Source organism: Piliocolobus tephrosceles, chromosome 19 (assembly GCF_002776525.5).
Source record: "Piliocolobus tephrosceles isolate RC106 chromosome 19, ASM277652v3, whole genome shotgun sequence".
Lineage (NCBI taxonomy): Eukaryota > Metazoa > Chordata > Mammalia > Primates > Cercopithecidae > Piliocolobus > Piliocolobus tephrosceles.
This window is the reverse complement of record NC_045452.1, coordinates 43,045,152-43,061,019: the sequence shown is the minus strand read 5'-3', so window position 1 is coordinate 43,061,019 and position 15,868 is coordinate 43,045,152. Positions and strand designations below refer to the sequence as shown.

At 43.2% G+C, this 15,868-nt stretch overlaps 1 protein-coding gene and 1 non-coding gene across 2 annotated transcripts; both read left to right on the top strand.

Annotated features, from left to right (window-relative positions):
* The first annotated feature begins 4,667 nt into the window (after positions 1 to 4,667).
* Positions 4,668 to 4,774, top strand: LOC111527356. The gene has a single exon (XR_002726636.1). It is a non-coding gene; the product is annotated as a U6 spliceosomal RNA (small nuclear RNA).
* A 3,244-nt stretch (positions 4,775 to 8,018) lies between these two features.
* LOC111525655 (carbonyl reductase [NADPH] 1) lies at positions 8,019 to 11,327 on the top strand. The gene is made up of 3 exons (XM_023191149.1): positions 8,019 to 8,583; positions 9,117 to 9,224; positions 10,607 to 11,327. Exons 1-3 carry the CDS (start codon positions 8,295 to 8,297, stop codon positions 11,041 to 11,043), a joined length of 834 nt encoding a protein of 277 aa, XP_023046917.1. The 5' UTR covers positions 8,019 to 8,294; the 3' UTR covers positions 11,044 to 11,327.
* The last annotated feature ends 4,541 nt before the right edge of the window (positions 11,328 to 15,868 follow it).

The following is a 15,868-nucleotide window of genomic DNA, read 5'->3' as shown; positions in this document are numbered from 1 at the left end:
TTAATATCAAGCAGGACAGGAATTAACTGCTTGAACTAAACTAATAGGAGACTGGAGTAATCTTGATGTTTTGCTTAAAATATTGCTAACCTTTTGTTTTGTTTTTCAAAGTTAAAGAAACTTTTCTTTGGAGATACTGACAGCTTTTAACAATTTAGTATGCGCCCATGAACAAAATTTGGAGCATACTTGTTTCTCTCTACCTGATTTTCTCCAGAATTTGGAAACTATCTGTGAGTATTCTTAAGTTATGGCAATATAGTTATTTGCATAAGTGCAATAAAAATCTGTTTTCTTTTGTAACAGCACACAATTGGAAAAACTAGTTATTTTACCAAGGCTTTGACTGGAATGGTGTGCTTTCCTTTGAGGAATCAAACTTAACTTATGAAGCCAATAAAGCCCTTGGAAACTGGCCTCATATTCTGTGTACAAAGTTCCTGTACAGGGTTTCTGATCTGTGGCAAGTAAAGAATGTCACTTTCTAGCAGGCCAAGAACCCCAAGTTATCTTGGGACCTCAAGAAGAGAGAAATTCACCAACTCATAGGTATTTGATGGTACAAATCCATGACTGGGCATGCCTTTAAAAAGGTCTCACCTCAGATTCCCTCTACAGAACAAAGTTCCATCAAAGCTAATTTAAAAGGCCTATGTAACAAATAATTATTCTTGCTGCACTGTATGCAAATAATTAAGCCAAGTATAATAAAGCAAACCAGGCCTACCATGATTTGTCTTTTAATAAAAACGGGAAACTGGAGAAAGAAAATTATGTTTCAAAAACTATAACACACCTGTCATTAAATTCTAGTATTGCCTAATGTTTTTCAATTTTTGTTATTTTCTTCATTTTAAATTAAATTCTAATTGTTCTGGCTACAAGATTCCAAAATAAGCTGTGCTTTCTTAAAGCCCTAGAAGCTGAAAACTAGATGATTCAGCAGATGCTGCCTCTAAGCCCCCCAACCATGACAGGAGAAAATCTCTTCACTGCTGGTGCTGACAACTAATAACTAAGGGTTCCCAGAATCCTTCCCACCTAGTCTAGTGAGTCCCTGGAACCCAGGGTAATTAAGAGGGTATCTGTTACAGGAATCAACTCCTAAATACATCACAGGCAAGTCAAAGCCTGGAAAGCTAAGGAAGCAACCTGAGAGCCCAAAAAAAAGCTTAAATATTAGTGTAAATAAATAGGAAATCTTACGCTGAAAATCATAAAAGATAAGTAGGCTGGCTGTGGTGGCTCATGCCTGTAATCCCAGCACTATGGGAGGCCGAAGCAGGCAGATCACAAGGTCAGGAGTTTGAGACCAGCCTGGCCAATATGGTGAAATCCCATCTCTACTAAAAATACAAAATTAGCCTGATGTGGTGGTGTGCACCTGTAGTCCCAGCTACTCAGGAGGCTGAGGCAGGAGAATCACTTAAACTCAGGAGGCGGAGGTTGCAGTGAGCCAAGACTGCACCATTGCATTGCAGTCTGGGTGACGAGCAAAGCTCCATCTAAAAAAAAATAAAAAAATAAAAAATGGAAAAAAGATAAGTGATAAGTAATCAAGAACTACTCACCTTACTGAGTCTCATCCCTACCTCACCAAATAGTTTTTGTCATTCGTATCTCTCCTTTTAAGTCAAGTGTGAAAACTTTTTAATGGAAATTACTTACTATACCACCCTTGTGGAAATTGCTTTACTCTACTATTTGCAGTAGGACTAGATACTGTAGCACTCTCAGGGTGGAATATCGGACAGAAAATCTCAATTACTGTAGCATTTTGATTGATTATTATTAAGGAAAGGGCTAAAAAGGAAGTACCAAAACAACCAAATAAATGCTTGGTTTGGGAACAAAATCATAGCATGGGTCATTCCATTCCTGGGCCCTCTTCTAATAATACTCCTGGGACTAACGTTCTTACCCTGCCTAATTAACCTTTTTCAAAGATTTTTAACCGACAGGATCATGGCCATTTCCCAAACAACTACCCGAAAACATCTATAGACGGCATTGCTCCTACAGTCAACCCAAGACCAGAAAACTCCCTGTACCCTCATCAGCAGGAAGTAGCTGGAAAGAAAATGCTGTCCCTCCTCCTTTTTATAACTATAGGGTCTGGATTGACAGAGCAGGAGCATCGTCATCTTGGACAAGCCCCTCATTCTAAAGTTCACCTTAATAAAAAACCACCTAAATCCAAAGGGCGTCAGCCGAATGGCTAAGGTCAGCATGACCATAAATCACAAGTAACATCTCCAACCAGAAACGTTCCAAACTCCTTCCTGACCAGAGACATGCTAGCCCCTAGATAAAGCCCCCTCCAGGCCAGGAAGATGCTGGCCCCGAGATAACCCACCTCCAAGCCAGAAAGATGTCTGCCTCAAGATAACCTCCCCTCCTCCCCTTATGGCGGGATTCCAACCCCGCCATAAACTTCTCCACACACATAAACATTCCAAGCTGTGATAAGCCCCCTCACCCTAAAACCAATATATACTCTTAGTCAATAAGAGAAAGGGCTCCTGACCAAAATAGGCCATCTAAAGTAAACCTGTCTCTAACTGACAACGTATTTTTGCTTCTTTCCTCTTTCTCTAACTCTTACACAAAAGAGTTTGTGTAACTACAGCTTTGATTAGACAAGAGACCGATTTCAACAACTTTCTCCCGATAAGAAGATCGTGGACTATGGAATAGACTGGTTCTGGTTTACAGAGGCTGTGTACTTGCGTGCCTTGATGTCCTGAAAGACTTTTGACAGACAGGACCTAATCATAATACACTTAAATGTCAAGTCACCATCCCAAACTGAATATACATGAGTCGTATGTTATATGCATGTTTCTTCAATATGCATGTATCAGGTCCACCTTCATGAATATTCATAGCCCCTCATGTAACCTGTTGAATGTGTAAGTTTAGCCAACCTGTGCAGTCTAAAGCTCCTGCCTCAAAGCCTCCCCCTTCAAAGTGCCCGTCTCTGAGTTGCTGCTGGAGTCAGCTCCCCAGCCTCCAGGATGGCTACCTTGCAGGTTGTACCCCTTTAGAAGAAATAAAGTCTCCATCTCCTTTTCTAACTTTATACATTGTGAGTTGTTTTTGTTTTTCTTTCTAAAAAATAAAAAAATTAAAAAAATACACACACACAGTTCAAGACTATGGCTAGGATGACCCTAACACCTAGTATGACTCTAGTCCCTTACTGAGAATGTTTAAGCTGCCAAAAAAAATGGTATTTGTAATAACCAACTTCTGACAATAGGTCCCTGACTGCACTTTCTTAAAGCATTTACTGAAAATGGCTTACAGCTGTGAATTCTTCCTCTGACCCTTTGAGATGTATTTCCCACTCAGGAGTGTTTTTTTGGCCGGGTGAGGTGGCTCACGCCTGTAATCCCAGCACTTTGGGAGGCCAAGGCAGGCAGATCACCTGAAGTCAGGGGTTCGAGACCAGCCTGGCCGACATGGTGAAACCCTTTCTCTACTAAACGTACAAAAAGTTAGCCAGGTGTGGTAGCACATGCTTGTAGTCCCAGCTACTCGAGAGGCTGAGGCAGGAGAATCTCTTGAACCTGGGAGGCAGAGGTTGCAGTGAGCCAAGATTGCACCACTGCACTCCAGCCTGAGAGAGAAGTGAGAAACTCCGTCTCAAAAAGAAAAAAGAAAAAGAAAAAGAATGTCTTTCTCAGACCTGAAAGCCATTCCTCTGAAATGTAATCATCAGAAATGATGGGGCCCCTATCTTTCAGTCTTTGTAGTGGGAGAATAGAATCGCAACTTTGCTAATTGCCAGCTAACACACAGCTGGCCTAACCAACATTGCCACTGAGCAATCCTTGGTAATTTGTCATTTCCCTAATTCCTCCCACTTCCTGATCCTTCATTCTCCCTTTAAAAGGCACAGTCACCTCTATACAAATGAAAGTTCACTTACACTGGACCCTCTTTCTATTACAGGAGTTCATTATTGACTACAATCTGTTCTTAACTACCTTAGTGTCTGGCTTTGTCTTTCACAGAATTCAGCAAATTGCTTGAGTTACATGACTACTAAGCACCTAAGCCACAGATTGATTCCAGGTCTCAAAGTCCATGGTCTACCCCTTTAGAAAGGCTTATTGAATATCCTAAACAAACATAAAATGAAAGAGGAACACAGTCAGTGTCAAGCAGAGCTCCGTGAGGATAAATAATCAAAGGAACAACCCGGAGAACCTCACAATTTGTAATTTAAGAATATTATTTTTCAACATCTTTTAATACATACCATGGAGCTGTGTTTTAGGGTATTTTGTTTTTGTTTTTAGATTCAGGGGGTACATGTGCAGGTTTGTTACGTCAGTATATTGCCTGATGCTGAGGTTTGGGCATCTAATGATCCCAAGTAGAAAACATAGTACCCAATAGGTCGTTTTTCAATCCTTACCCGCTTCCTCCCCCTTTTGGAATCCCCAGCGTTATTGTTCCCTTCTTTGTGTCCCTGTGTACTCAAAGGTTTAGCTCCCACTTAGAAGTGAGAACATGCATTATTTGGTTTTCTGTTTCTGCGTTAATTCACCTAGCACAATAGCTTCCAGCTACATCCATGTTGCTGCAAAGGAAATGATTCCATTCTTTTTTGTGACTGGGAACTGTGTTCTTTAATTGCTTTAAACTAGTGGGTAGTAGTGCTCATTTGGGCAGCACATATACTAAAACTGGAATGATACAGACAAGATTAGCATGGTGCCTGTAGAAGGATGACATGCAAATTCATGAAGCGTTCTATTAAAAAAAAAAAAAAGGTGGGTAGTAAAGATATGAATTCATTCCACAGGTTAATTGGTATTATAAAATTCTTGATCTATATAGCAGCCAATATAGTCTCAGACTTTTGATTCTCACAACTAAGGCATGTCTTCCAACTTAGCCAAGAGCAGTAATAGCAGAGATCTGGAAACTCCATCTTTAAATTTCTGTTTTATTTCTTAAATTGTTCAGAATCCAGACAAGGTGCTACATACTGGAGGCCCCTCACATACAGCACCAGAATCAAGACCCAGATGTAACAGAGAAAACAATACAAAATCATCCAAGTAGAGCTTAATTCACAGGCTTTAAATTGTGCTTTTCAAAAACAAATTTTCAAAAAGTTTCCCATAGTCAACCCCATCAGATATTTATGATTCTTCCCCTATTTTTATGCTTATAAAATAAAGCATTTTCCCCTATTGAAAATAAAAATTTTGTTTTCTTTTAGTTGTTTTATGGATGCATTTATAAATCACTGTTTCTCTCTTCAGAAATTTAGTGCATGTTGTAAGGGATCTTTTTTCTTTCCACTCATTATGCCCTTTCCCCAGTGCCAATTTTGGAATAATTATTTCCCTCACTAGTTGTTAAGGCCACCTTTATCATACAGTAAATTCTTGTTAATACGTATTTTATATATTTTCCAGAGCATTCTGCCCAATGTACCTGTCAATTCTTATGTTGGTACCAGTCCTAAAAAAATAAACAAATCAGACTCAAACTCATGATTCATGGCCCTCATAGGATATGCCTTTTGAAACAGCAGGACCCTCACCCTGTCCAAAGTTCCCTGTACACCATGTGCTATTGCTGACTGGCCCTCTTAATAAATTTAATCCATCCCACTCTAACACTGACTCACACCAGCTACAGAAGACAGTAACTAGTGAAGTGGAGAGAACCCAGCCAATGACACACCCAACACGCACACCCTGGGATAGGAAAGAAAATCCAAAACAGAGCTCTGAATTATCCTGAGTGGAAAAAACAAAACAAAACAAAACAAAAGACTATGAACTGTATGACTCCATCTATGTAACATTTTTGAAACAATAAACTTGTAGAAATGGTGAACAGATTAGTGGGTGCCATGAAATAGAGTTGGTTTGGGGAGTAACAGAGAGGTATGTTTGGTGACAAAAGTGCAACAGGAGGGTTCTTTGTGCTAATGGAAACATACTCATTTAACTGTAGTGTTGGATACACAAACCAACATTTGATAAAATTATATAGGACTAAATACATATACGAAGTACACATCAAACTGGGGAAATCTGAGTATGATTGGTGGACTGCTTTGTTGTCAATATCTTCACTGTGATGCTGTACTATACTTCTGCAATATGTTACTATTGAGTGAAACTGAGTAAAGGGTAAGGAATCTCTGTATTATTTCTTACAACTGCATATGAACCTATAATTAGCTCAACAAAAATTTCAGTTGAAAAAAAGCAAGGGTCTTTCCTTGATTACTAACTTGCTTTAAAGCAACTGATTGGAATCCTACCTTGAAATTGCAATGTAATTGCAATCTATTTAAAGCAGTGCTGTTCAACAGACCTTTCTGCAGGGATGGAAATATCCTAAACCTATACTGCCCAATACAGTGACCACTAACACATGCAAATATTGAGCACTGGAGATGTGGCTAGTGCAACGAGAAAACTGAATTACAAATATTGCTTAATTTGAATTTATGTTTAAATGGTCACTTGTGATAGTGGCAACCTATGAGACAGCACAGAAATTAAACTTGACCTTATTCCCGATTCCCTTGTAAGTAGGAAGGAAGAACACTCATTTTGAAACCATGCAATTGTCCCATAGGACGGATGTTTATGGTCCTTTTTCTTTTCCTTTTTTTTTTTTTTTTTGAGACAGAGTCTCACTCTGTTGCCCAGACTGGAGTGCAGTGGTGTAATCTCGGCTCACTGCAACCTCTGCCTCTGGGGTTCAAGCAAGCAAGTCTCTTCTTCAGCCTCCCAAGTAGCTGGGATTACAGGCGCCTGCCACCACACCCAACTAATTTTTGTATTTTTTTTTTTTAGTAGAGATGGGGTTTCACCATGTTGGCCAGGCTGGTCTTGAGCTCCCGACCTCATGATCCACCTGCCTTAACCTCCCAAAGTGCTGGGATTACAGGTGTGAGCCACCGCACCTGGCCTGGTCTCCTTTAAAAACAAATTGACTCTCCCAGCCTAAAAACTTGAGAAATTTACATTTGCCTTATCTGAGTTCCTTTCTCAGGAAACTAGCCATCAGACCTCCCAGGTAGCACCTAGGAACTGAAACTTACCAGATCACCACATCTGGACAATCAGATGCCAGACCCCTCACCTGCAACAATTTCCTAACTGATGCCTGTTGATCCACTCCTCCTCATCTCTCCCCAAATCCTGCTGTTTTTGCACACGCAGTTACATTTCTTCCCTGCTATATCTAATTTTAATCAGTTGAGAAGATGGATTTGAGACTGCTCTCCCCCCATAGGCTGTAGCACCCAAATAATACCTTCTTCCCTGACAGTAATGGGGTCTCAGTGACTGGCTTTCTGTGCTGTGAACCACCGGACCTAGACTGAACCCCTGGCATTTCTCTGTTTCCCACCACTGAACTAAATTATAAACTCTCAGGATAGATCCCTGTTTCTTCATTTTAAGATGGGGATTAAAAGGTACATCCTGGAGTGTTATTTTCAGTGTAAAATATGGCTGTGAAACCTCCTACACCTATGCACAGGTAAACTGATGGCCCTGCAAATGCCCAGAGAAGTAACCTTATAAAGCTTTAGTGAATGTTTCCCACCATTATTGGAAAATCTGGCTAAGTCAGTAGCTTTGTTTTCATATACTTAGCGGGGAAATCAACAAAAACGTGATGCCCTGTCATTTCCTTCCAGTTTCTTCTGCAACTCTAGCTCCAAAGACTGCAGTTCCTGCAGTATATATATTTTTTACAACACAGGAAAAAAAATAAATGCAAATGTACTATTTCTTCAAACACAATAAGGAATGATTGAACAGCTGGGGGAATAGGAAGAAAACCCCTCAGAGAACCAAGGACAAGCAGTGGCACATGGCCACTATGAATGGTTCTTCACTGCCATGTGGGCAGCCGGCAGCCAGCAGCTAGAGTCTGTCCTCGCTCTTCAGCCAGCAGGTTCTGCAAAGTCAGGCCAGCTGGCTCTCCGCCCGAGGCCTCGCTCTTCAGCCAGCAGTTTCTGCAAAGTCAGGCCAGCTGGCTCTCCGCCCGCTCTGCACCCCGACAAAGTTCTCGTGGGGAGGGGGAGGGGTGGTTCCGCCCCGCCCCGCCCCGCCCCGCCCCTCCCCGCTAGGGGCGGAGCCTGCGCCTGCGCCTGCGAGATCAGAGGCCGGGCGTGTAACCTACGGGTGGGCGCCCCACGCCCGCCAGATTTGCGCAGTTTCTGGGATACACGCCGCCCGTCTCCAGGGCCTGAGCCAGGTCTGTTCTTCACGCAGGTGTCCCGCGCGTCCCGTTCAGCCATGAAGTCCGGCATCCGTGTAGCGCTGGTGACTGGAGGCAACAAGGGCATCGGCTTGGCCATCGTGCGCGACTTGTGCCGGCTGTTCTCGGGGGACGTGGTGCTCACGGCGCGGGACGTGGCGCGTGGCCAGGCAGCCGTGCAGCAGCTGCAGGCGGAGGGCCTGAGCCCGCGTTTCCACCAGCTGGACATCGACGACCTGCAGAGCATCCGCGCCCTGCGCGACTTCCTGCTCAAGGAGTACGGGGGCCTGGACGTGCTGGTCAACAATGCGGGCATCGCCTTCAAGGGTACGGGGAGGGGACGTGTCCTCCCCGACGTGGGCTGCTCCTGTCGAAGAAGCGCTGCACTGGGGCTCCTAGCGGCTGCGGGGTCCAGAAGGGCTCCCTAGGGAGGAGAGGGAGGAGCTGGGAGATGCAGGGAGTGCAGAAACCTTAGAGAAAGGGAGTTTTCCAGTCAAAGGGAACTTTATGTTTCCCTGGCTCGGACTTTTGGGGATCTCTTTCAGATTTTCTGCAGTTTTTCTGAATTGAGCTTTAAGGCCATTGAATGAATTTTGAACTGATTTTAAAATAAACGATAAATTGCAAAAAGAAAAAATGGTTATGCCAAGATCCAGTGTGTGCGCCCTTCATCCTCTTTCCCCCAATGGTACCATCTTACAAAAATACTAGAACGTTATCAAACCAAGAGATTGGCACAACACTGTAACCAGACACAGCCTTTAGACAGAAGGCACTAATTTTTTATTTTTAGTATCATTCTATAGAATTTTACCCCGTGGGTACAATGTGTTAATTATGTTCTTTTTTTCTCCTAAAAGTTGCTGATCCCACACCCTTTCATATTCAAGCGGAAGTGACGATGAAAACAAACTTCTTTGGTACCCGAGATGTGTGCACAGAATTACTCCCTCTAATAAAACCCCAAGGTGAGTCTGATGGGAAACAGCGCACCTTCTCTTTGGGGCTTGACTCTGGCCCCTGCTTGTCTGGGATTTCTCCTACAGGCTCCTGCTTCCTCTCCATGCTGCATGTGCACTGACCTCTGTGCTTTGTCTCCTGCCAGCTGATAGGCGCCATTTTGCCTCAGGACTTTGTCCTCACTTCTCCCACTCCTGTGGCCATTCGTCCTCCCCATCCCACTGGTCTTTGCACACCTGGTTGACTCTCTTATCCTTCAGGTCTTAGCTCAAACGTCTCCTGAGAGATGCTCTTTCTTTGCCCCATGCCCCTCCACATGGGAGTCCATCCTGTACCCTTTCTCTGCTCTTTCAGAGAGATGTTATTCAGGCTGGTGGAGCCTTATACTACCACCAGTTCATTAGGCCCTTCTAACACCTGTCACCTGTCTGGAACACTCCCTAAGCTCCCGACCACATAGTTGTCTTGCTGCCTTTCCGTCTCTTCCTGATGCCTTTCCCTACAATCTAAGATATTTCCAGAGGATCCCTGTCCTTTTCCCTAAGTTGTCTGGGACACAGAGCCCACCACCTACCCACCAGGATCATGCAGGTCACCATGCCCCACCCCTTATAATCACTTACTAGGTCCTAGGAGTTGTGCCCACTGAGTTCCTCCTGAATCCATCTCTCCGGCTTTACAGCAGGCCCTCACCTGTCCCTCTGGACAATTGCAAACCCTCACAAGGCACCTCTGGTCTTGAGTCTTTTCCTTTCCCAGCATCCTGCATGCGGTCTGCATGGTCATGCCGCTCCCAAAAATCCTTCAGGAGGAAAGTCCAAGCCCTTAGCATGGTACACAGAGATGTCCATAATCTGCCGCTGCTCAACTCCGGGCCCATTTTAACTCCCCTTCAACGTGCTCAAGGTGCTGGATATGACTATCACATTTCTTTGGTTGTAAACTGCTGTGATGGTTACCCTAAGTAATGGGACAGGAGATGAACCCACCCATTAAATAAAGCAGCAATAAGCAGCTACTTTTAGAAAAATTTAAATGTGTGGCTTCGAGTTGGGTACTTGCATGTACGGGTTACTCTCAGCTTTTATCCTGTTTCCCTGTCCTGTCATCCTATGAAGTTGTGCTACTTCTAAGGCTCTGGTTCACCAGGACCTCAAAGGGCAGCTCTTCCAAATCTCACCTGACTCTACTCAGCCAAAATGTGAAGGCAGGAATGAAGTTCTTTATGCAACTACCACCACACTTGCTATGCATATTCCTCTTAGAACTCATACCAGTAACTGTCTCTCGTACGAAAATTTTCTGCTTCAAAATCCCTGCAAATTTGGCATTCACCTTTCTACAGGATTGTTGCACACCTTTCTACATAATGCTTTGTGGTGTACCTTAGGGAGAGTGGTGAACGTATCTAGCACGATGAGCCTCAGAGCCCTTAAAAACTGCAGCCCAGAGCTGCAGCAGAAGTTCCGCAGTGAGACCATCACCGAGGAGGAGCTGGTGGGGCTCATGAACAAGTTTGTGGAGGATACCAAGAAGGGAGTGCACCAGAAGGAGGGCTGGCCCAGCAGCGCCTACGGAGTGACGAAGATTGGCGTCACCGTTCTCTCCAGGATCCACGCCAGGAAACTGAGTGAGCAGAGGAAAGGGGACAAGATCCTCCTGAATGCCTGCTGCCCGGGGTGGGTGAGAACCGACATGGCAGGACCCAATGCCACCAAGAGCCCAGAAGAAGGAGCAGAGACCCCTGTGTACTTGGCCCTTTTGCCCCCGGATGCTGAGGGTCCCCATGGACAATTTGTTACAGAGAAGAGAGTTGAACAGTGGTGAGCTGGGTTCACAGCTCCATCCATGGGCCCCATTTTGTACCCTGTCCTGAGTTAGTCTAAAGGGCACTTACAAAGTCATAAATATCCTTATATAAGAAAAAAAAGATCTCTTATCAATTAGTACTCACTAATACACTACTAATTGAGCAGCCTACACACTCAGTTGACTACCTAAATCTGTCAGGTCTTTTGTGATTTCCTCTGATGCAGGGAGAGGAAAAATTGTAATTGATGAAAATCATGAATGAAAATCAACAGATGAATAAATGGTTCTTTATAAGTGTCCATTTGTACAGATTGTTTAGATACTAAATAATCTTTGTCTCAAGTACAATCAACCTAAAAGGTCAAGGGAAGGGACAGTACAACTTGGTGAGCAAACTCAGAGAGTAAATAAAGAGCCAGTTAGTCAGTATTTTCAATGTTGTAGGTCAAACAATGCATTGGAACTCCCCACATCCACGTTATGTAACACAAGCTGACAGCATGTAAGCCTGTGAACATAGCTGGCTCTGGCCCTTCCCAGCCTCTAGGAAAACATGGACAGTACCACAAAGGCAAAGGCAGCTGACTTGGTCTCTTTAAAAAGCCAGAGTTGTTGGGGAAAAACAGCTAGTTGCAATGTGTGAAACGTGAGTGTGCACTTGCATGAAATACCGCGCTGATGAGGGACCTATCAGATCTCCATAGGAATGTTATTTATGTAGAGATGAAGTGTTATGAGGTGTACAACATAAATGTGTTTCAGCACGGCATATGCAGACCGATGACCAGATAAGGCAAATGTGACAAAATGTGCACATTGTTGAACTTTGGTGAGCGTATGAGTATCTGTTACTCTATTCTTGCAACTTTTCTGTTTGTTGAAAGCTTTCAAAACCTGGGGGTTGGGAGTGGACACTCCTAGCTCTGCCCTCTTGAGTTCCTGACCTCAGGCAGAATACTGTATCTTGCTTTGTGTCTGTTTCCTCAACTATCAAATTGGGATGACAGTTATAGGTTATATGTATTGAGATAAAGTGTTGAGAACAAATTAGCCGGGTGTGATGGTGGGCGCTTGTAATCCCAGCTACTCGGGAGGCTGAGGCAGGAGAATCGCTTGAACCCAGGGGGCGGAGGTTGCAGTGAGCCGAGATAGCACCACTGCACTCCAGCCTGGGTGACAGAGCGAGACTTCATCTCAAAAAAAGAAAAAAAAAAAAAATAGTGTTGAGAACAGCCCCTGCTGTCATTAGTTCCTATAAATGGGCCTGACACCGTCCCTGCTGGTAATGAGAAGTGTGTGTTTACTGTCTAACACCCAGTAAGTGCCCACGCCATTCTCTTTCTTCCACAGAATCACACCGTTGTGATCTCACACTTCACCAGTGAGAATTAAGGCTTAGAGAACCAAAAAGCGATCACCTGTGAAAAGAAGGAGAGAGCCCTTATTTTGTCTTCTTTTTTTTAATTCTCCAAACTGCTTCAGAAGAGTACCTTATTTTATTAATTAATTAATTAATTAATTAATTATTTTTTGAGACAGGGTCTCAATCTCAGCTCAGCGCAACTTCTGCCTCCCAGGTTCAAGTGATTCTCCTGCCTCAGCCTCCTGACTAGCTGGGATTACAGGTGCCCACCACCACCCCTGGCTAACTTTTGTATTTTTAGTAGAGACAGGGTTTCACCATATTGGCCAAGCTGGTCTCAAACTCCTGGCCTCAAGACTGAGTCTGCCTGACTCAGCCTCCCAAAGTATTGGGATTACTGACAAGAGCCACCGCCCCCAGCCTAGTCCCTTATGTTAAAAGTGAGGTTTACTTTAACAAGTTTCACCTTTCAGTAGGGCTGTTCATTTCTTCCTAGTTTTTGTAAACAGACACCAGAAAACAACCACATCTACTACAGCAAGACTGGTATTCTCAAGTGCTACTTTAGAAATGTATACCTGTATTGCAAAGATATTTTTCCCTTAATACCTTACAAATAACACCTAGCTTCTTTAAGAGATTTAGAGAAAGCATTGTTCCAAATTCAAGTACCTGCTTACCTCTGGGGGTGAGGGGAGGAGGACCACACGTGGTTCCGTCTTTATTGCTAAGGATTTCTTATGCCAGGTAATAGGTACATGGTGCTAAAATAACATTTTCAGAAAAAGGTAAAATCATGACTGTCATACAGATATAAAAGTAATATTCAAAAAATGTATTTTACTTATGAGGGAACCAGGGAAATGTTATAACTGGTTCAAAGGAAAAGCTAAAAGGACACAGATTATATGGAATCAACAAATGTTGAGCTGAATTGCAAACATTGGTGTTTTCACAGGGAGGAGGAGGTCAATTCAATCACCACTAGACAGGACAGCACTTGCACGTCTGTTACCGACAATTTAGAAAGAGTTGCAAGAATGAACAGGGCCGTAGCTCGATGCTACGAGTCTTGCCTTGCAAACACCCTTCACTCTTGTGTGAGTCTGGCACAACACCCACCCCCAAGATTAATAACCATGCCAGCTCGCTCTAGCAGCTCTTAACAGATGATGACGCTGGGGAGAAAGGAAACAAGAGGCTGACTGTGCTCTTTGATGTTTCCACCCCAGTCCCAAACGGACAGCAATTCTAGCCAATGCTGTCTTTTCCCCTAATAAATTCACTCTCCTATGCTGTAAAATGATTATTCTTTCCGCATAGCTCCCAGACTAATCATGCGAGAGGATGTCCTCAAATTGTTCCCTAAAAAAGAAATAGGTGCCCGAGAGTCGTTCAACATACCTCTAAGCAGACAGCACACCATGCCCCGCTTTCCGTTGCAAGAAGAGGCACACCGCTTCCCAGGCAGCGCTCCCACCTGAGTCCTGGTTCGTCCACTATTGCCCTCCCAAACATTTTGTTCTTGTAATTATTCCCTTTCTTTCCTTCACCAAATTCACCTCTCTGAGGTTACCATTGCATAAAAACATGCTTTAATATCTGTCCCAGCTTTTAAAACTAAGGAGTTGAGTCACACACAGTATTTTCTCTGACCACACTGGAATTAAGTTAGAAATCAATAGCAAGATAGCCAGAAAATCCCCAAATAGTTGGAAACCAAAAAAATACACTTTCAAACACCCTTAGTCAAAAAGATATCAAAAGTTAAGAAAAAAAAAATTAAAAATTTTTTAAACAGATACTGATAGTTAAATTCAAAAGTATTTTGAACTGAATGAAACTGAAAACAACATATCAATGTTTGTGGGATGGCACTAAAGCAGTACTTAGAGGGAAATTTATACTACTTAACACCTACACTAGAAAAGAACTATCTCAGCCGGGCGTGGTAGCTCACGCCTGTAATTCCAGCACTTTGGGAGGCCAAGGCGGGCGGATCACCTGAGGTCGGGAGTTCCAGACCAGCCTGACCAATATAGAGAAACCCCATCTCTACTAAAAATACAAAATTAGCCGGGCATGGTGGCATGCTGAAACCCCATCTCTACTAAAAATACAAAAATTAGCTGGGTGTGGTGGCACGCGCCTGTAGCCCCAGCTACTAGGGAGGCTGAGGCAGGAGAATCCCTTGAACCCGAGAGGCAGAGGTTGCTGTGAGCCAAGATCACGCCATTGTACTCCAGCCTGGCCAACAAGAGCCAAACTACGTCTCAAAAAAAAAAAAGACCTATCTCAAACAATGACCTCTAATTTCTAGTAAGAAACTAGAATAAGAGCAAATGAAACCCCAAATGAGCAGATGAAAGGAAATAAAGATCAGAACAAAAATCAATATAATCAGAAGAAAGCAATAAAGGTAAAAAAAAAAATCAATGAAGCCAAAAGCCAGTTCCTTGAGGAAAAAAAAAAAAAGTGCTAAACCTCTAGCCAGATAGATCAGAAAAAGAAAAAAAAAAAAAAAAGAAAGACACAGATTACCAATGTCAGGAATGAGAAATAGCATCATTATGATTAATAAAAAGATAATAAGGGGTTGGGCACAGTGACTCACACCTAAAATCCCAGCACTTTGGGAAGCTGAGGCGGGTAGATCACCTGAACTCAGGAGTTCAAGTCTAGCCTGGCCAACAGGGTGAAACCCCGTCTCTACTAAGAATACAAAAACTAGGCAGGCATAGTGGCGGACACCTGTAATCCCAGCTACTCTGGAGGCTGAGGCAGGAGAATCGCTTGAACCCGGAAAGCAGAGGTTGCAGTGAGCCAAGATCATGCCACTGCACTCCAGCCTGGTCAACAGAGTAAGACTCTGTCTAACAAACAAAACAAACAAAAAAGATAAGAGCATATTACTAACAACCTCATATCATTGGAAGTAACAACTTACATAAAATGTACACATTTATTAATATTTAGAAAAACATTCAACTCACTGAAGAAGCAATGGAAAACCTGAATAGCTCTATGTCTGTAAAGTGAAATATCAAATACCCTCTGGAAAGAAAGAAATATTGGTTGGGGCATAAAGGGAACCACACCCAGCAGGTGCCCAGCTATTGACTTGACTTTGATAGAGAAAGTGGACTCAGGGTGGCAGGGCACAGGCAGTTCGGCCAGATCTGCTTGAGTAAAGCGGAGTCATGATGAGACAGTAGCTCTCTGCTAATCTCAGAGTCACTAATCAAACACACTCAGATCAAACACGTGGGTTATAGTGAAGAAGATTAATGAAGGAGTCCAACTGACCGTCCATACATTCACACACCTTTGGCAATTCCTTTGTTTTATGGGTACACGTCTCATGGGGAGATGCCATATATTTTACATATTAACTGTGACTCTGGATAAAACAAAAATGTAGATACTTTTAGCAAACAGGGGTTATATAACAATTAGAGAAAACATTCTAATAAATGG

Bases quoted from the DNA above. Each gene is read 5' to 3' on its own strand.
- LOC111525655 (XM_023191149.1), top strand. From the start codon at position 8,295: ATGAAGTCCGGCATCCGTGTAGCGCTGGTGACTGGAGGCAACAAGGGC. The intron at 8,584-9,116 runs GTACGGGGAGGG...TTCTCCTAAAAG, and splicing joins TGCGGGCATCGCCTTCAAGG to TTGCTGATCCCACACCCTTT. The intron at 9,225-10,606 runs GTGAGTCTGATG...GGTGTACCTTAG, and splicing joins CCCTCTAATAAAACCCCAAG to GGAGAGTGGTGAACGTATCT.